This window comes from Callorhinchus milii, unplaced genomic scaffold (genome assembly GCF_018977255.1).
Source record: "Callorhinchus milii isolate IMCB2004 unplaced genomic scaffold, IMCB_Cmil_1.0 Scaffold1, whole genome shotgun sequence".
Classification (NCBI taxonomy): Eukaryota; Metazoa; Chordata; class Chondrichthyes; order Chimaeriformes; family Callorhinchidae; genus Callorhinchus; species Callorhinchus milii.
Genome location: NW_024704742.1, coordinates 77,777,616 through 77,799,233, shown reverse-complemented (window position 1 = coordinate 77,799,233; position 21,618 = coordinate 77,777,616). Strand labels below are relative to the sequence as shown.

The window sequence follows — 21,618 nt, the reverse complement described above, 5'->3', positions numbered from 1 at the left end:
TATCCATACAGCTGAATCATAAAGAAGTACAAGAAGTAATCACAAAATATGCTTTTTTATACTGGGTTTGCTGCACACATCTGGTGAACAAATCTCTTTTGAAAAGAAAGGCGAAACGTATTATTATACAGTAAACTAGCACTTAATTAATGTGATTGCTACTTTTGGCACTATAGATAAATAAAAAATAAATTTAATATCAGAGCATAAAATTTGACTGACATGATTCTGGGGCATCTTGACATCTCAGTGACTGAAAATTGGTTAAGGTTGCACCAGTGATAAAGCTACACATAGCAACATCATGTCAAAAAAAAAACTTAATGAAGAAGATAGAATAGGTTGACTAATTTTCAGTAGTGGATGAAAACTGGAAAATATGAAAAACGCAAAAATCAGTGTTTTTTTTGCTAGGCAGATTCTGTAAAGTATGTTACAGTAACAATATGGTTCTATTATGTATGCCTTTTTCTGTGGAAGATGCATTATATGAAGGTATGGCCAGTTTGTTATATTTTAAAACCTACTGGACATTATCCATTTGTTCTGAACGTTTGGGCTAACAGACTAACATTTAAGCAAATGACACTGTTAAATTGTAGAGGTAAATTAAATAAATTGTTAATTTATAAATAGCTCTAAATAGTTGCCCTTGAAAAAATTACATAATTTATTTAAGATAAAAAATGAGTTCCACTAAAGCTTAGGATTCTTCAATAACTAATATCTAAACAAACTGTTGATCCGATGCATCTATCTTCCTTCCAATATTTTCTAATAGAGAATGGACACATTGGGAACTTTTTACTTTACCCAAATGTGCAACTGATCAGAAATCGTGAATACCTATGGGATCGCATACCACAAATTATATTATTAGCATAGCCACTCATTTTCAACACCGTTTACAATTTCTTTATCCTTAGAAGTTTGCATATGTTGAAAACTGGACCTTCAGCCACATATGTTTTTACCATAGTACTGTATACTGCAGGTCATTGAGTCAAAGACATAAAATGTTGAAACAAAAAGTAGAATGATCTTTGTGTAAGTGTATACTACACAAATTAAAGGTTTAATCCAGTTCAGGAGGCAGCTTTGACAGTATACTTTGCCATTTTTTATGCTTTTCATAGCATACGTACCTGAGGCCTGGTTATTAAACTCTGGACTAAAAATACCACTGGGCTGCCTGCTTTTCTAATTGCTTCAACTGCCTGCTCATGGCTGGCATCTCGCAAGTCAACTCCATCCACCTACAAAACAAGGCTTGGTTAAGCAATTCCTCATATTTCTAGTTTGTAAGACACAGAATAACAGATCAGCCTATAAAATATGAAACTGCGCATATAACTCCTTTTATATACTAATCAAGTTTAGATTTTCTAAGAATCAAAACTATAACGGCTCCATGTCTTTACTAATGAATCTTCCTCAATTAATTCAGATCATCGTAAAATGCAATGCTTGGCTCCCACCCCCAGCTCGAGTGTCTGGCCAGTACTGTCAAACGTTTTGGGACGTCCAAGCGCTCCGAGATGCTAACCACATGAAGGGCACTACATAAATGGGACGTCCTCCCGACGTGAAAGGCGCTATACAAATGTAATCTTCTTGTTGTTGTTATTATTGTATTGTACAGATACCTCTACAATTCTGTCTCCTGTTTTTAATGTTCCATTTCTTCCAGCTGGACTGTCCTCCAGAATGTGTTTGATGAAAATTCCCCTCATGACTTCACCATTGCTCAGTCGACTTCCCATTCCTCGACCACCAACAATGCTAATTCCTAAGGACTTTCCAGGCTCACGCCATAGCTCAACACTGAAATAAAAATGAAATGAATGAAACGGTAACACTGGGGAAATATTACATTTCCTTCTTGAACATGCATTGAAAATTTGGTATAATTCCATAAATGTTTGGCTGTGAAACACCAGAGATAGATATTTAATCTGCAACCAATTAAAGGAACCAAAATAATTGCATCACATTCAAAAATGTCCTATGTCCTCAAGAAGATATTGATCAGTCTTCCTTGGGTTTGAAGATTTAGATTTGAATAGAATGTTGCAGGAAGGTGCACCTACTCTAGGGATTCAACTGTTGGGAGTATCCATTGAAAGGAAATGCATTAAGGTGCTATTTGACCAGCTGATCAATGCTAATTCAGCAGCAGGCTTCTTGTAAAGGTCTCATCTATTCTTGTGCTAACTACAAGATCACTTGACAGTGGACCCGAGGAAACAGGGAAAAAACACAAGAGACTCTCAGTGGGAATTGTTTGTGAGAGCCTGAGCACTATCAGTAGTGCTATCCACAATGGATATATTCCGATTCTGGGCCGCCCAAAGGTGTTAAAAGTGTCATTGAACTTTCCTGACTGGTGGAGGAGTTTTCAGTAGAAGCTAAATTATTTTTCTCTTTCTCATGTTAAATTCTCAAGTTTCCCGATAAGACTCAGATACTCAACAATATCACCTACCGCCGAGCTTGTTTCCAGTTGTTATAAGATGAACTCTGTAGTTCACTCTCTTCTCCTTCTCCCTCTTCCCTCTCTGGGAGCTCAGTGCTGAAACAGAGCCAAGTGTTTTTTAATAGATTTTACTTTCAGGAATAATATTGGGTGTCCAAATCACTTGCAATTAAAAAACTGTAGATAAAATACATTGGTTATTATCCTTTAACATCTACATTTCTCTGACATAATAGCAATAGTTTTCATTCAGATTAAAATGCCAATAAATGTATTACATTTGAATCACAAAGGGGTTAGAGACTACCGCAATGGGTCAGACAGTCCATTTGATTTTTGGCCCTTATTTTATTAAGCCCATCCTAGTAGGTGTGGGCCCACATCAGTAAAACGTCCATAACTAATTCAAAACAAACTGACAATCTCACTCAATAAAATCATGATAGCTGGTTTAGAAAACCAAGAGTCATCGGTCCTGAAAGTAACATTGCAAGAAGGTGCTATTTTATTGTACGAGAGAACTGTAGATAGAAATCAGCTAAATCAGCAACAGCCTTCATGTAGAGGAAAACCGATGACCTCATAGGTTTTGTCTATAGAGGTAGATGAAAGGAGAAGGAGAAGAGAGCAAATTAGTATTCTGGTGGATCAGAAGGTTCTCTTCTGAGATTAGGGAACTACTATTGAAGCATTCAAGAAAGCCTAACTGTACATCTGATCCAGCTGCTTATGCATCTGAGTCTTTAATATGGACAACATATCTCAAAAGCAAAATATTCTGTTCCCCAGTGTTTGTGGGACACAATTGGCTGCTGTGTTTCGCTCACCCAATACACAGTCAATTCACTTTAAAATGTATTCTGTGAAGCTCTTTCAGATGTCTCAACAACTGCCATTAGGTGAAGAAAATACGAGGAAATGGTATTACCTGGCAGCTGGCAATGATGAGGCATTAGCTGTGGCGATTCCCTCAAGTTGCTGACCCATGCTGGTTCTATACTTCGCCAGGTTTTCTGCAGGCACATATGTAACACTACAACAAAATATAAGGAAATAATTTTAAACAAAATCATAGCCCTCATTCATTGACAGGATTACATGCTTTATCAGCCTGTTTTCATGGATGTATAAGCCAATAGGACTGTCATGGCCTACAATGATACCAGGTCAACTGTAATACATATTTTAGTATGAAAGAAGTGATTTGATAATCAATCAACTATGGCATATTGATACTAAGTAACGTGACCTCTTTAATGAATTTTAGAAAAATGTAAATTATGTTGATCAGATTTGTAACCAAATACAAAACTTTTAAGCTACTGTAACAATGTGTACTGTGGTTTTCACATCTGTAACATTTGTGTTATATTATTGACAGAGGTTAAAACAAAAATCTGACAAGTAAGTTGTACAGATCATTTTAGGATTAAAATGAAATAAAAGGGTTAAGAGTTTCTAATCTGTAATGTTTAGTATGTTTGTACCCAAGAAAACCTTATTTTAAAATCCTGCCAATTTATAAGCAACATTTTAATAAAGTTAGGCAATGGCCAAAGCACATGTATTTCAAGTCATAAAATTTGGTGACCTACACTAAAATTCAAATCTTCAATAAACTCCAATATATTCAATGGGATATTTATTTAAGATTAAGTGACCATGACATCTCCTAAATGACAGTGCATGCAAAAGAATATACACTTAACCTAAACTCAATTTGCCATAGATACAGCAGACGAAATAATTATTTGTCATGCAAAATTATTTAATCTAAGAATAATTAATTTTTTCCAAACTAATATGTGGGATAATTTACATGCCTAATCTCTTACCCATTACTGATAAACTCACCTTGAATCAATCCATATCACTGAAATTAATTAGCTGTGACAAATGATTACAAATTTTCAAGATACATTTCCATTTACCGTCGTAGACACATAACAGTAACATAAAACTCAATCATATAGTCTTGTTAATTAGCGATGATGAGATTGCTGTTAGTTTTAAGAATGCAAATAAATCTTGAAATTTATCCAGATACCTTTCAATCTTTACAACATTTGAATTTTTTTGACAGTTCATCTTCAAATATGTAGAAATAATTGAATAATTGCATTAATTGTCAGTGTTTGAAAAAGAACATGACTTTTTAATTCTGAAAGGGGAGTCATACTAAACATCTGACTAGACATCTGATAGTGAAACTCAGCTTCGCTACTAAGTAATATAGTGCCTTGGTGATATTATTTTGATTTTTATATTTTGATTTAAATAAAGTCAGTATTTTTCTTAAGTCTGTAATTTCCTGTTGTCTGTCATACTAACTGCTATTTGGAGAGAATTTGAAAATGCCACAAGACCACAATAAATGCAGTACACAAAATAAATGGTTTGGGTTAATTCTTAATCTCTTAAATGCAGCAAAGCAGGCACTGATGAGCAGAAACACAGATAGTAACGTTGCAGTGAATAAGGATGTGGTTTGTGGGATCCTTGCTAGCCTATTATGAAAGGTAAATGGAACTCAAGAGCACAAACATTGGAAGTCAACTTGCCTGTCAAGACATATTCAACTATTATGCCGCCTTCCTTTACCGTTAACAAATTGGTACAAAAAAATTTCCCATTTCAAAATGAGAATTTTTTGAATGTAAATGTAAATGTAACTTTACAGTGTTGAAAGGAACAGACATTTTTCAAAATGTTTACTGCTTTTATGGTTAGTTAATCATTTACACTGCAGCAGTCTTGGGAAAAGACATACAACTGTAATCTGCAATCTACAATTGTAACACTTTTAACTGGCCCAACTGTACACTTAAATCTGCAGCTGATTGCCTCATGTCAGATGTGGAATATTAAGCTCTAGTTCTGTAAGATTGAAAGTATAATGTATCTGGATAAAACGTAAAAGTGAAACACACTATTAAAGCATGCTTCTAAATTAATAAAATGTGATGTACTGCTGTATTGGATTCTATGATTTACCATACTCGCAGCAGTTTCTCAAAACTAATACTCACACATAAAAATGGGACTGGTCATCACCAGGTGCACAAGGGGATCTAGAATGTGAAAAGCATATGACGCAGGAACTTTTATACTGATGTCACATACCATGTGTTCATGCCAGAGTCATCATGATGCACAGACATTACACAAATTAATAATACTTACAAGGTTTGGTTGGTCATTCATTTATGTAAAAAAAATCAAATTGTGCCCTTCACTTTAGAGTTTATTTCTTGTTTTATTTGTTAATTGTTCTCAAGAGATTCTTCTGAATTCAAGAGTCCATCACCATGTGAAAATTGTAAAATATAATCACTCTTAATACTAAAATTTATTATTTGAGCTGCGAGATGAAATTTCACGCAGAAATAATAAATGAAACGACATTTTTGTATATAATATGCAATATTCTTTTGATAAAACTTTCAACAAACAATACAAATATGTAATTCATCCACAGAAATTCAGATTTTTTAAAAAAATACATAGATCACTGCAGTGACAGTTTCAATGAACAAAACCAGAGAATGCTTGTTCTCTCTTCTCTTTTTCCTCCCAACCCTTGGCAAGAATCAGTTAATTTTCAATCGAGTGAAGGTAGATCTAGATCTATTTGTAGAGCCGAAAATGAATTTTGAAACTGAATTAAGAAAGATTCTAAAGGTTCTTCAAAATGCAAAGAGGTGAGAATTCTGGTTTTCTACTCAATTCTAAAGTTGAGAACATTTAAAGCATAGGGCCAAAATATTAAGGCAGATCATGCAACTGGAAAGTTGGATTAATAAAAAAGGCAACTATATTCAATGCAAATTCATGTTATGTGGGCAAAGGTGGCAGCCAATTTACTCCAGTAACACAGCACATCTTTTGTGTGAATTTAAATGAGAGGAATGTTGACAAGAACAAGAGAATTCCCTACTCCTCTCGAAAGTGTCAGGTGGATCTTTAACATCTACCTGAACAGGTAGACCTGTTCTTAGTTTATCATATCATACAAAAGACTGCACCTCTAAAAATTCAGCATATCTTCGGTTATGTGTTGGAAATTAGAATATTTCAGACCATAAGCTGATGTCAAGGAATTATGGTGGATATATACGTTCCTGATCAAAACAGGGATATATTTAAGATATTTGTGGCTCTTAATATTGTAGTCTATTCATATCAGATACACTTCAAATAATATTTAAATGGAGAACTTAAATGACTCCAAACTTGTCAGTTAGTCTTAACAAATGAAAAAGGCAAAATACAATAAATGGAATGTAAAGACCTGTATTGCATAGGTAACTGCATATGATCAACATTACCACTGGCTAACACAACTTGTGAGTTTAATTTGAAAATGTAACTGTTAGATATTTCTTCCGAATATTCATTTAATTATTTTCTAAGCAAATTAGATTTTTTTTGCTTTTATACACAGATTTCAGGATGTTATGAGAAAGATATTTTTCAAAATGCCTGTCTTTATATTCACATTTAGCAAAGGCATAACATCACAATAGCATAAATACCAATATCTTATACTTTTCACAAGCCAGACAAAGGGGAAATTAGTGGTCCTGCTGCTCTGCAATCTCTTCAACTAACATGTCCGAGACAGAAAATCTAAGTTTAAAGTTTGCTTAAGCTACAGAATATTATTTTTGGATCCCCACCTTCTCCAAGATATATTGTAAGTCTCACGAGTTGCCCTTTTCACTTAAATCATCCTCTATTTGTGCGCAGCTCAATTTATAATAATTAACAATCTGTTCATTAGAAATTCATCAATCTATTATGATCCAGCTTGATTTCAAACTGCAATCTCAGTATGAAGGCAGGGCCAAATATTTATCCTAGTGAGCATGCAGAAACATACTGACAGCTGCCAAGATTACCCACATTTTGGAAATTTTATTCTACTTCTGAATAAATAAATTTCAATATCCATCAATCTGTTGACATCTCTTTTATTTTTCAAATGCTTGTCAAAGTTGGATCAGGTCCATCAATAGCACTAACTTCAAAAATATTGAAATAATTCCCTTGAAGTATGAACAATTACTATTAACAAATATAAAGTATTGCAGTATTATCTAAAAATTTAGCTGGTTAGTTGATCATACTTTAATCCCCCAAATAGATTTCTAATGCTAGGATTTGTCCACTTACGTTATTTCTGGTCCAATCAGAGAATGTTTTCGCAGCATTGCACGGGACTGGGCATTGGTGAGGTCTGTTGTTGGCTCCCCATTGATTGCCAAGATGCAGTCACCTACCCCAATGCGGCCATCACGACTGATGGATCCACCATGAATAATATTTCGCACAATCATTCCTAATCCATCCTTACTGGCACTGACAGTCATACCTACACACAACATAAAAATGTGCATCAACAAGTTTGGACCACCAAGCTCACACCAATAAAATATGTTCGTTCCATTTGCAATCATAGATATTATTGAATGAGGAAGAGGAAAATGATGTACAGCTGGATCTTCCAATTCCCAACAAAATGTTAGGGAGAAATCAGGATTATCAAGAAAATTAGGAAAGCATCTAGCCTCAGTCTTCTTGTATTCCTCAGCTATGCTAAACCACTGTATTTAAAATAATGAAAGGAATTGACAGGTTAAATAGCGTACAACACTTTGGTAGAGGAACTCATTACAAGAGGACATAGCCTTAAAATCAGAGCCAAAAGTTAGAACTGAGGTCAGGAAACATTTCTTCACACAGGTTATGAAAATGTGGAATGTTTTGGCCCAAAAAGCAGTAAGGAATCAATACGGTGTTTAATATGCAGATATTTGGTTTGTAATATTATATTTGGTTTGTAGAGGTGTTAAAAGGTATGGTGGAATGGTGGGGCATTAGGATTAAAAGATCTAATTTGCTAAATTTTGATCAACTGGTAGAAAAGGTTTAATAGCTAAATGCATCAACGTTATAACCCTTTATATGACACAAAAACATTTTTTATTTAAACATAAAGAAGTCTCAGCAGGAATCAACCTTTGGTCACTATGGTCTATCCATGAAACTTCTCACAGGATTAATTTGCTACATTTATATCAACATCAAATCATTTTAGTTCCCAAGAGTTGGACTGGTTTTCTTTTTGAAACCCTTACAAATTTCTCCCGATATCCTGGCCAACAATCTCCCAAATAAAATTGTCACGTGTTTCATCGCTGTCACTACACAGTTATTCCACTTCACAGTTAATCTTACAAAGCGCTTTGAGACGTTCTACCGATGTGAAAGGTGCTATACCAAATGTAAGAATGATTATCATTTACAGATCCTTCATCCACCAAAAATTAAACCTGTATTGAAACTGGGCTTGGGAAAAGCAAATTTTTAAATGGGTTACAAATAAATGAGTAGAACTTAAAATACATTGACAGGAAGGACTAGCAAATAATTGCCTTGGTGTGAGTTGTGCTACTGGGTTTTGTATTGCAGAAAGCAGCATCATGAAGATGTCAGGTGATTGTGGGTAAAGGCCCCAACAGCTGTTTAATTTGTACAGATGTTCAGGAACAATTAACTTAGTATATTTTGATAATTCCCTAAATAAAAGGATTACAATCATTTTACACCTGGAATGTAGAAATTGACAGCCATGGAACAGCAGTGCACCTGTTCATCAGTTATTTTTTGGCCTTGTTTAATATTGTATTATTTTTTGGCCTTGTTTAAGAGGAGAATCCCAAGCTCCTCTTCTCCACCACTAACCACCTACTCCGCGTCTCGCCCATCCTCTCCTCTAATTCCAATTGCGAGGAGATGTTGGATTTCCTCAAATCCAAAATCGAGGGGATTCATTCGACTACCTCTGCCCGGTCCACTGCTACCCCTTCGCCACCTTCCCCTCACGCCACAGCACCCATCCATCCCTCCGTATACATCTTTGATCTTGTCTCCCCCCCTTCCCTCACCTTCATCATCTCAATAATGAAGCCGACCACCTGCTTCCTCGACCCCATCTCCACCCCTCTCACCTCCACCTCTCTTAACCAACATCATCAACCTCTCCTTATCCACTGGCACTGTTCCCACCCCTGTAAAATTACCCCCATCCTCAAAATATCTTCCCTGGACCCATCCCTACTTTCCAGTTATCTCCTTATCTCCAACTTCCCATTCTTCTCCAAGGCCCTAGAACAAGTCGTTGCATCCTAGCTTCGCGCTCTCCTCTCCTGCCATTCCCTCTCTGAACCCCTCCATTCGGGGTATTGTGCTGCCTACAGCACGGAAACGGCATGGTCAAAGTCAACAACGACATGCTGAACATCTGCGACCAGGGATCTCTCTGCCTCCTTGTCCTCCCCGACCTCTCTGCTTCCTTCAACACTGTCGACCATTCTATCCTCCTACACCGCCTCTCCTCTCAGCTCAATCTTCGTGGCCCTGCCCTTGCCTGGTTTGAATCCTAACTCGCCCACCATCTCCACTTTGTCAACGATTTCTCTTCCAGCCTCCGCACCGTCACGTGTGGCATCCCTCAGAGCTCTGTCCTTGGCCCTCTCCTTTTCAATATCTATATGCTCCCTCTTGGTGACATCATACGCAGACATGGGGTCAACTTCCACATGTATGCGGATGACACCCAACTCAACCTCTCTACCTCCACCCTCGATTCCAGGACCAGTGCGTGCAGTTGAATGTCAATAAGACCAAGGCCCTCCTACTTGACTCCCGTCAGCGCCTCCACACCTTGGGCACTGACAACATCTCCCTCCATGGATGCACTTACATCTCATGGAGCCAATACAGAACCTCGGCATCCTGTTCGACACTCAACTGGCCTTGATACCCCACATCGGTACCATGACCAGCTCCGCCTTTCCCCATCTCTGCAACATTGCTTGGCTCCGCCACTGTCACACCGAAGACCTCCGAGACCCTCATACACGCATTCATAACATCCAGGCTCGACTACGCAAACTTCCTGCTTGTCAGCCTCCCCAACTCCTCCCTCGATAGGTTGCAGATCATCTAGAACTCTGCAACTCGTGTCTTCACCCGCACGAGGCTCCGCGACCCTATCAACCCCACCCTTGCCCGATTCCACTGGCATCCCATCACACAGAGGATACATTTAAAGACCCTGATTCTCACTTTCAAAGCCCTCCAAGTGACCTCCTATGTGACCTCCTAACTCCTTACCACGGATGGGCCTACAGCCACTCTGCCCCCACCCTCTGGAACTCCATCCTGCAGTCCTAGCTTCGCTCTCTCCTCTCCACTTGACCTGACTTAATGCAGAGGCATTTCCCAGTGATCAGAAATTAGAATAATTGGACACAATTTTTCAATGCAAAAGATCTAATAAAACAACCAAATGGAGCAGCCTGCAAAAGTTACATGCTCGTTAATTCTTTTTGCTATTATCTTAAATCTGTTGCCATTTTCTCTCTTGCCAATGACTCATCGAGCAGAAGAAATAATCCATTACTGTTTACTAAATATATCTTGGTTCTCTCTCCCATAGCAAATAATTATTTAGTAAATTTAAGGCTTTAACTTCATGTTGCAATGGCTACCTTTAATCGCTAAGGTATTAAATGCAAATATTATCATTTTTTCTTCTTATTAAAGCAAAAATAATCAAATAAAATCTGATGAAAGTGAAATATTTGTTGCTGAATTCAGTTTCAAGCCTTCCATTTTGGTTTCATGTACTGAACATGAACTGATTTGTAGCCATTTTCTCATCATTATTGCACATCCTTCCCCAATGCTGTTTTCTTCACAATTTTCCCATCCCTCTGGTCTAAGTTATTACATAGCTGTGACTCTGACATGACAGCCAATCAACTAATTCACCCTGAACATTTCTTTAGAAAAGCAAAATATGAATAATCTAAGAGGGCATTTTGAGTCGCTTTTATTCCCTGACTGGTCCCCACCTCATCAGCTTTTTTTTGCAATTATCATTCTTGTGTACAATCCTGTCCCTTGTAAATAACTGACTAGGCAGTCAACATATCCAGGACTGAAAGGCACAACATGTTGTAAGTTACTGTTATTCAGGAGTGAAGGAAAAGCTTAGAAACCCCATTTGCTTGTAATTGCAGGAATAATTTGATTGGAACAGTATTGTTTTACTTTTATTTCAAATTATTTCTAGCTGTGTGTGAGCATTAAAAAAATGAAAGATTCACATTAAAAATTTGAATGCTTTATATTTAACTGTAGTGATCCCTCTGTCCTACAAACAGTTGTGTTACTTGGACAAATCCCTTTAACAAATCAATGAAGCAATAAAGCTTTGGATTGCGTTATATTATATACAAGCAGCAGATGGCAGCAAAACACTGGTTATTAAGTCAATTTCATTTTGGAACACAGCTCAGATAAATTAAAATGCTGTTGTGCTCCTGCAGCATACGGTGCAGACATTAGTGGTTCTGCACGCGGTCAGTGTATGCAGATTTTAAGCAAGGATATTCCTTTTCTACATCACACAGGAAATTATGAAGATGGTTTTAAATAAGAATGCCAAGAAAGAAAAAGGTATCTCCTCAGTGCCTTTATTTCTGAATCATGTGAACTGGATGGTGAAACTGGCAGCAGAAGGTCAATGACAAGTAACCATGCAGTAACCATCTAATAAGGACAAACCCAGCAGCTGGCAAATATTACCAACAGAAGGCTGTGAGAAAGACTGAGGCTTCAGATTCAATCTAACTTGATAGTAGGAACAGAAGGCCTAGGCTTCTCTCTGTCAGATCCTTCTTATTTAAATCTGGCCCAGATGGCCCACTGAGTCACATATTCAACCATTTGAACTTTTCGCCAACAAAATATACAGTCAATTCACTTTACAGTATATTCTGTGAAGCACTTTGAGATGCCTCGAAGATGTGATAAGGCGCTATATCAAATGCAAGGATTATTATTATTATCTAAATGCTCCAACAGCAATTCTATTCCTCAATGGTTGGCAGGTAACTGCTGATTTCATTCTTTAAACTTGTTGGCAGAAACCTCTATCCCCATTATAACCTGTTAACCATTTACTGTAAGTAAATTGAAAATTCTTATGCCTTCAAAAATGTAACAAATTTTTTTTCCAAAAGGACTTTTAAAAAAAACATAATTATCCTTGCATTTGTATTTGCAATAGTCTCCTTCACTTTGGGAGGATGTCTTTACTCTAAAGTATACTGTGTATTTTACAGATAAATATGGCAGCCAATTTATGCCCAGTAATGTCCCACAAACAGCCACGAGGTGAATGACCAATTTTATCTGGGGGACTCTTGGCTAGAACACCAGGGGAAACTCTCTTCTCTTTTCAAATAGTGCCATGGGATAATTTATGTCAACAAGCAGATGGGTCCTCGATTAACAGCTCATCCGAAGGACGTAACCTCCAACAAAGCAGCAATCCGCAGATCTCAGTTGGGAGTGTCAGCTTAGACATATATAGATAGATATATCAGCAAAACATGTAAAATAACATCTTCAAATCAGATCCACCAGAAAAAAAAACTCTTAGAAGTTTAATAAATATATATCCTTATAAACTTACCAAGGCTAGCATTCCCTTTTGCAATAGTGATAGTTTTTTCAAATGTGCTAGTAGGGGACATCTGCTTCTCAACACTCTCTTCCAGTGAGGATACACTGCATTCACCCGCTGAGTTTTCCTGTACATCCTTAGAAGTAAAACACAATCTTCAATAAACCTTGAAAGTGAAGTGTTCATAAAGCAGCATCATTCCAAACTAGTTAAAGAACAATCTATTGTCATTGCCTTATCATGTCAAAACGTCTCAAAGCGCTTCACAGATATCTACTATCAAGTGCTATGAATTAAGAAATAACCCTTTAAACAAACTTTTACAATTTCTCTTACTGACAAGGGTACTGACACCTTTCTCAGATTAGAAGCAAACATGCCCAGCCCCAAAACACCCCATTTAGGTAATGGGTCTCATTCATTAATTTATTCTTCTGACATTCATTCATTCTCATTCTTCCAAGTACTGCTTCAAAATGTACTGCTACAATTTAATTAATGTTCTCATGTGTTCTGCATGTGTCAAGACAGCTGGCTGACAAAAAAAAGTTACGAAAATTCTTATCTTGCTATCTTTGTTTATTAAATGCTCATTTTTGTAAACAGTGTACTTGATACTTCTCAGTTTCAACATGAAACATTGGCATAATATTTTCAAAAATATATTAATTTTCACTGCTGATCATTTAAAAGTCTTAGCACTATGTACTAAGACTTTTAACTCAACTTGTGTGGAGTATAAACACCGTATTGAGTCGAATGACTGGTTTCCATGCTGTACATTCTTTGTAAATTAAAGGAATACATTATTAGCTTTCAAAATCCTCTCAATGCAAAAAGCACATCTGCAAACATTTTTAATAATAATAATCCTTACATTTTGGTGTAGCCGCTTTCTTGTTGGGAGGACATCCAAAGGAAGTGCTTTACATGATATATTGTAAATTGAAGTGGCTGTGTGTTTTGTGGGCAACCGCGATAGCTAAGTTGTGCAGTTTTTTTTGTCAGCCTACTGTCTGACACATGCAGGAACCCATTACCATGCTTAATAGTATCCAAACCAAGCTAAGGTTTCCATGCATCCCACCTACACATGGAAATCCCAGAGATAGATTATTGTGCACTCTCTCCCTGGAGGGATGCATCCCGCTTACCTAATTCCGGAAACTGATAGGCAGAGGCTGGCAAGAGCCAAGGCTTGGGGACCCCAGAGTGTGCATTGGGATATTGCTGGAGTTTAACCAGCTAAAACCACATAGCTTGCCAATGATATTGCTGTCTGGCAAGCTGTCTCATTGCTTGCCCAGCTAGGACCACCCTACCCGCTAGTGCTTTGGCTTGCAGGGTTAGCAGGAGCTGAGTGGGATGACTCCCTGCCCCCAGTGATTAGTCTGCCTTCCTGGTCCTGCCGATGAGCCAGGCCGGCTGTGCTGTTATCAGCAGTGCCCTGGAATACTGCAGACCGCCAGGCGACCAAGACTGCCAGTTTGATTCTGACATTCCATTGACAGGCATGTCACCTTGAAGCCAGTTCAGCTCGAAGGAGACCCAGGAAAGGAATGTCCCACAAATAGCCATGAAGTCCTGTAGGAGTCCTGTAGCTCAGTGGTTAGAGCACTCGCTTTGCAAGTGAGAGACCTGAGTTCAATTCCAGGCAGAGGGCGAAACCTTGGGCAAGTTTCCTTACTCCACACAGAGCCTAATAATAATCCCTCCAAAAACCAAAAACAATAATAAATTGGTCATTTTCAATCTACGACTGTTTGTGGGACATTGCTGTGCGCAATTGGCTGCCGCGTTCGCCCACAAATATACAGTCAATTCACTTTACAGCGTTCTGTGAAGCGCTTTGGGACGTCCTCCCGACGTGAAAAGCGCTATATCAAATGCAAGGATTATTATTATAGGATTATTATTATGAAGTGAATGACCAATTGTATTTGGAGTATTGTTGGCCAGGACACGAGGAGAGAGAAACTCCCTTCTCTTTTAGAATATTGCCATGAGATGATTTGAAAAAGCAGTCGGGGTCTTAGTTTAACATCTCATCAGAAGAAAGGCACCTTCAACCATGCAGCATATCCCCTGCACTGAATTGGAGTGTCAGCTTAAACTGTATGAGTTCCAAGTCCCAAAGTGGGGGCTTGAACCCACAACCTTCTGAAGCAGAGGCGAGAGTGCTACCAACTGAGCTAAGGCAATACATTTTTTAAAAAAAACGTTTTAAAAAAACTAAAATCCGATTATTATTTATCAATAATAATGAATATTACTCAAACCTTAGCCATCCATTACAATAACCTAGAGAACATTCCTTACATTGAATTTTTTTATCCAAAACCTTAGCATTCATTCATGGTTCCTAAGCTTGCTTTCCAAATTGATTGTTGATTGCTTTTGAAAATTATAATGTACTCAGATCTTCAGGTCTTAGAGAAATTAAAACAAGCCTTCATCCAGTTAATTAAACAGAGCTTAAAATGCTCCATAGGTTCTGAATGTTTGCACTGACCTAAAGTATTTGACTCCTCAGTCCTACAAATATGGTTCAGTTTTATGGTACTTAGCATTTTTTGAATTTGCCTTGAAGTGGAACTTAGACCAAGATCATTTCAAGAAAAACATAACAGCTGGTGGAAAGTGGTTGCAAATGTAATTCCACTGCTTCAGGTCTCCATGATGCATGGAACATCAATTTCTACAAATTCTGCAAACTGTGAGGAAATTAGCAACACTATAATTACAATTACGCTGGTCGACATTTAATGCCTTTTCACAATAGCCACAATTTACATAAGCAAATAACAAGGAAGTTACACTATATACTTTACATTTCTGTATTTTTTTAATTCTTTTTTAATCTGCACACACAGAAGAATAACAAATGAAAGAGTAAGACATCCACTGGGACACTGTTCCTTTAAAAACTTAGACAGCATTTCATCCACAAAGGTAATGAGAGATGGACAGAAGATTGGTTGTGTTGGCTGCAGTCTGTATAACCGTACACTTTTCAAGCAAACTACTCAGTATTCTACATATACATTTTTCATTTGTCTGGTCTGGTATGAGGACTCTGTCCCCTGTGGGTCGCCCTGCTTACCTAATCCCAGCCTAGTTTGTCAGTAGGACTTGGAGGAGCAGACCAGTCACTGAGATTCTTCTCACTCAACTCCTGTTTAACTCAATACTCCAACACGAAGGTTGGTCCTAGTTGGATAGGCAGCACAGTTTCAGCTGGTTACCCTCAAGGAGTACCAAAGATCACACTCTGGATTCTCCAAGCCTTGGCTCTTGCACCTAAATTCTCAGAGATGAGATAAGCAGCATATCCTTCAGGGGTCAAGAGTCCGCATGCCATGCCAGACAAATGGAAACCATACATATGGTATGGTGATGTGCTTTTACGAGTGTTAGATGCCTGGCAGGATCAGGATCAGAAGCTGGAACAGGATGCTGATTACATAAGTGATGATTAAGGAACAGTGGCACTAATTAATTAAGAAAATTGCAGTTATTTCTTGACCCATTCCTTGTGCTAAATAACACAACAAAAATTGGTTAAAAAAAACAATTATTTCTATTTAACCATGCCCCATTTAATTCAGGATTTATGAAAATGAACGCAAATTAAGGAATTTTTTTAAAGTTTCAATATTTCAAATGAAATCCTCACTTCACTTATACTTTACTATGTGCGAGCACTAACATTTAAGTCTTTTTTTAATTACATGATGGTGTGAATTGTAACAGAATTTGCCCGACCATTTTACAGCCATCCGTACATGGCACTAGATTGTGGCTTTTGGTGTAACCAGATGTTAAAGCTTCTGTTTAGAATATTGTGCCAGAATGGAGCAGTGTCTCTGATGTAATATCACCTACCCTTTCACATTTCTTAAATGTGCAGATATGAGAAAAAAATCTTTCTCTAATGCTTGCATTTGTTATAGAGCCTTATCACATTGCCGAGACATCTAAAAGCACTTAACAGGATATACTGTAAACTGGATTGACTGTGTATTTTTAAGCAAAACATGGCAGACAGTTTCTGCACAGCAATGTCCCACAAACAGGCATGAAACAAGTGACCAATTTTATTTGGGAATTTGTTGGCCAGGACACTGGGATAAACTCCCTTCTCTTTTTGAAGTGCTGTGGGATCTTTAAACCGAGGTCCTGTCTGCCTGTTCAGGTCGACATTAATGTTTCATCCAAAGGATGGCACATTCTACAATGCAACACCCACCCAGCACTGCACTGGAGTGTCAGCTTAGACAATGCGATTCCAAGTCCCAAGGTGGAACATGAAACCAAAATCTTTTGACTCAGAGATGAGAGTGCTACCAGAGTCAGGCTGACAGGATTTATTTTTGAGAATTTTCTGATTTCAAAAAAATGCCAATCTTACAGCTTAGGTTCAGGATCTATACCACAGATTTCCTGGGTTACATTCAGAATTGAAACAAATCTTTTCACCAATTTAAAAATAACCCCCTTGGTCACCTCCTCCTTGCACCAAGCACCTTGCACGTTGGGAGGATGCCCCAAAGCGCTTCATAGGATACAATGTAAAGAGGAGTGACTATGTTTTATGGACGCCTTATCATGCCTTATATAGCGTCTTATCACGCTGTCAAGATGCCTCAAAGTGTTTCACAGGAATTACTGTAAACTGTTGTTACTGTGTATTTGGAAGCAAACACAGCAATCAATTTGTGCACAGCAAGTCTCATCCGAAGGACAATACTCCAGCAATTAATATATTGATACCATGCAGCGTTACAATATTCCATTAATAAGTGGATGTACATTTTGTGAAATTGCAAATAGCATTTAAAAGCAAACATAAGATTCACTATCTTGGGATAAACCACATGTTTGAATGAACTCAGGTGTTTATACTGTCCATTGATTTATATATGGAGGTTAAATGAATAAAGAAGAATTTAATACATCCATTAATAATTTTGGTACGACATAAATACTAGGAAATAGCCATTATTCTCAGCAAATCTGTTGTTCTGTAGTATTATAAGAATTATAAAGTAACATTTTCACTTGAAATATATGTATTACCTTGCAAATCAATGATGGAATTGAGAGGTTAATACTTAAGTCTTCACTACAAGTACTGCCATGCATGGCAATAGTGGAGGCATGAAGAATGTCCTCAGCTTCTTGGGATAATTTCCCATTAAATATCTGTTCTTCACCAAAGTCTGGCTCAGTTGTTTCTACCTAGAAATTAGTATTCAAAAATATTAATTTTATTTTCCACATAAAACAAAAGGAAAAAATATTACATGTATCCAAAGTTTTCATACTGTCCAAATAAGCCGTTATCAAATCAGATATGGTTCCCATCATCAATACCTTTGGCACCTCTCCTGAGAAGAATTAGAAGCTAAAACCACGTTGGATTAGTCATGTGCTGCAAAAGAATCACCACAATACATGTTAATGTTACATTAGTGCAAACAAACCTAGTGGTTAAGTGACATAAGCACTCGTAAAAGATGGTCCTGGTTTCTCCACTGGCCACGCAAATTCCACACATTTTATTAAATTGACACTTTCCTCCACGTTTTTCAAAAGTGCTAATTTTTTAATATTGCAAGTTGACCTTTCCATCTGCATATCTCAGGAATTTAGGTTGAGTAACACAAATAGTATATACAGCTAGCTATCTCCTAAACAAATGTACATCAAACAGCTTATAAATCATAATCAGGAGAGAATAATAGATTTGTTACTGAATGCTTTTGTTTATGAAGTGTGTGGATTTGTTCCCAAATGCTATTTACAGTAATACTATCTAACCAACCAGGTGATTCATTTAATTTGTTGCATCATCACACTAACAATGGCACTAACTGAGCCACAGAATAATAAAAGCAGACAGCACTTGGAACATTTGGTGGTTGGTTTGGACATGGTCCAAGTTAACTTACACGTGCTCGCACTGGAACATGCACAAGGAATTTAGCATCTGGGTTCATGGCAGGCAATGGGTGAACAAAAGGCATGATAGTGCAAGTTTCTTGTATAGCAGTTTTCAACTACTTAACAATTTCAAGCAGGAATCCAAAAATTGTGTTGACATGGTTGGAATGTAGTATCCATTCCTTATGTTGGACACACTGATAATGTATTCTGTCATATCACCAAATACATTACAAATTTACATTGATGTAGCACCTTTCATGCTAGGAGAACGTCCCAAATGGCTTAGCGTCCCAATTGCCTAGTAACAGGCTGGACACCCAAGCTGGGAGTCGGAGCCGCTGGGGGTGGGAGCCAAGGGGGGTTGGGAAGGGGAAAGGTAACCAAAAGCACGGTCAAAGAGGTAGGTCTTGAGATGGACCTTGAATGAGGTGAAGGACGGAACAAGTTAGAGGGACTCCAGGAAGGAATAAATAATTTAAACCAAATACCAGTATTACAATAACACCACTTATGTTTTTATTTTGCATTTTCTTGATGTTTTTCTATGTCCTCTCAATAAAAATAAATAAGAATGCACTGTATTTCTCTGTTCCTCTCCTTGCAGCAGTTTGGGATAAGAAAAAATCTAGGCCACTAAAACATTTAGTCTGATGGAATGGAAGGTTAAATAACATGATGAAGCATATGAAAAAGGGGTCTATCTGCAGCAAAGAATATATCAAATGATTCTGTACTGCTTTATTTAAAAATGGTTATCTGAGGGATTCCTATAAGAAAATATACAACCAGACATAGTAACAAAATGGGTCTTTTTATACTGCAGATGTGTGTGGATTGGCAGGGAGCACTCAGGACGTGATGTCAGTGGTGCCGGCACTACATTATAATGCAAGTCTGATTTTATCGACCCAAACCACCGCATTATAAGAAGCTCCAACTGTATAAAATTCAGTCAATTTCTCTGCAAATCTTACAGATTAACCTGGCCAACCATTTTAATTTAGCCATCTTCAGTTTAGAAATGAAAATCAAAGGTTAAATATCTTAGAATAGAATCTGTTTCTATTTTCTTGCCTAAACTGGTATTCATGAAGATAGGAGGGCACTGTTTTTCTTATTCAGTGGCAATGAACACCAGGAGGGTAGAACTGTTTTGTCTTAGCCTTTAATGTTTGCAAGCACACACTTGATTATTTGATAGCTTGACAACTAATGTTTACTGTCATTACCTATTGCTCTCATCCGCTTCCAACAGCTGATTTTGACTCACAATCTTTTTGTTAATGCCAATCCAGGACACAATAATTAGTTGATGCCCAATTGGGACTTGCGTGGCTTAGTGTTCTCCCATTTAATGATGCTGGTTAGTAGACAACTACACATGCAGATTTCATGTGCAGCTCAGAACTTAAAGATAACTAACCAGTGCCAGTTCTGCATGAAAGAGAGCAGCATCGGCTGCTTCCTCCTCATCAATGCCATAAGGCTGACCCAGGTAGAGCAGAGAGTCCTCTTTAATAGGCACATCCCCCTCCTCTGGAGAAAACTGCTGAGAGAGTGGAGTTTTCAGTATACCACAATTAGCAGGCATGCAAATGAAATAAACCTGTAAAGCTCTATTGTTATAGCTAAAAGCGTCTGGGTTAGTATGAAAGTCCAGATTTCATCCTTAACGTAATTTGCATGTTTCTGTGGCGATTTCATCACTTCCAATCTTCTTGAGAACATAAGCAAGTCACAATCAGAAGAAACATTTTTGGTTTGTCTGATAAAACACCTCAGGTGTTCTGTAAAAGCACTAGCATACGAATGGTCTTTGAAAGGACTAAAAACACCATCCTAAATAAAGTGAACTATCCAGCTTCAGCCCAACTTTACACGCAGCAATTAACATATTCGTTTCTAACTGAAGCTCATACAGCATATTTCATGTTGGAGTTCTAGTCTCTTGATTTAAATCTCCACAAATAGTAATGAAACTACAGCAAAGCACATAAAAAAGGAAATGAATTTAGACACATGCAAATTTTACTTGAACCCTGAAACCATATTGTATATTAAAAACTAAACTCATAAGACAGGTTATTAAAACAGCATGTACATTCAATTAACTATAAATGAGAGCTGTAAAGACGTTGCACCAGCACTAATAAACCAACTTTAGATAAAGATTCACACACATACACCACACCTTGTGGCAGACATGACTGGTTCTGTGGATCTTCAACCCCAAGTACAAGTATTTCAAAAATGATAACTCACAGGTTATATCTGTCTTAGCTCTAACAATTAATTATTTTTTCTGCCAATATACGGGAAGTCTGAACTCAATTAAACACATGTTCGTGCAATAACAATAACAATCAGAAAAACAAGATAAAATTTGCTCTTTATGCACTTTCACAAAAACAATTAACTGATCACCTCAAGGCAGATTTTTAAACAACAACAGAATTACATTTGTAAAGCGCCTTTCACGTCGGGAGGATATCCCAAGGTGCTGAACAGTTGGAGATCAGGCCCCGAGCGTGGGAGGACAGGGTTGGGATGAGGGAGGGCAGACAGGTAGGAGGGCAGCTGAAGGCACGGTCGAAAAGGAGGGTCTTGAGTCGTGCCTTGAAAGAGGCAAGGGATGGAGCAAGGCGAAGGG

The 21,618-nt window shown here is 37.6% G+C and overlaps 1 protein-coding gene across 6 annotated transcripts in view; it reads right to left on the bottom strand.

The window, feature by feature from the left end:
• The window catches only part of LOC103177699 (multiple PDZ domain protein), a 107,710-nt gene that overhangs the window by 46,587 nt on the left and 39,505 nt on the right, over positions 1–21,618 (bottom strand). For 4 of the 6 annotated variants that reach the window (XM_042332387.1, XM_042332397.1, XM_042332406.1 and 1 more), the window contains exons 19-27: positions 20,392–20,517; positions 18,099–18,260; positions 13,029–13,155; positions 7,652–7,850; positions 5,506–5,547; positions 3,405–3,509; positions 2,486–2,572; positions 1,647–1,824; positions 1,146–1,256 (exon numbers count right to left, since the gene is read on the bottom strand). In XM_042332387.1, coding sequence (XP_042188321.1) covers positions 1,146–1,256; positions 1,647–1,824; positions 2,486–2,572; positions 3,405–3,509; positions 5,506–5,547; positions 7,652–7,850; positions 13,029–13,155; positions 18,099–18,260; positions 20,392–20,517 — 1,137 coding nt within the window. The remainder of the gene's footprint in view (positions 1–1,145; positions 1,257–1,646; positions 1,825–2,485; positions 2,573–3,404; positions 3,510–5,505; positions 5,548–7,651; positions 7,851–13,028; positions 13,156–18,098; positions 18,261–20,391; positions 20,518–21,618) is intronic. The other 2 variants (XM_042332389.1, XM_042332403.1) reach the window with 2 other exon arrangements.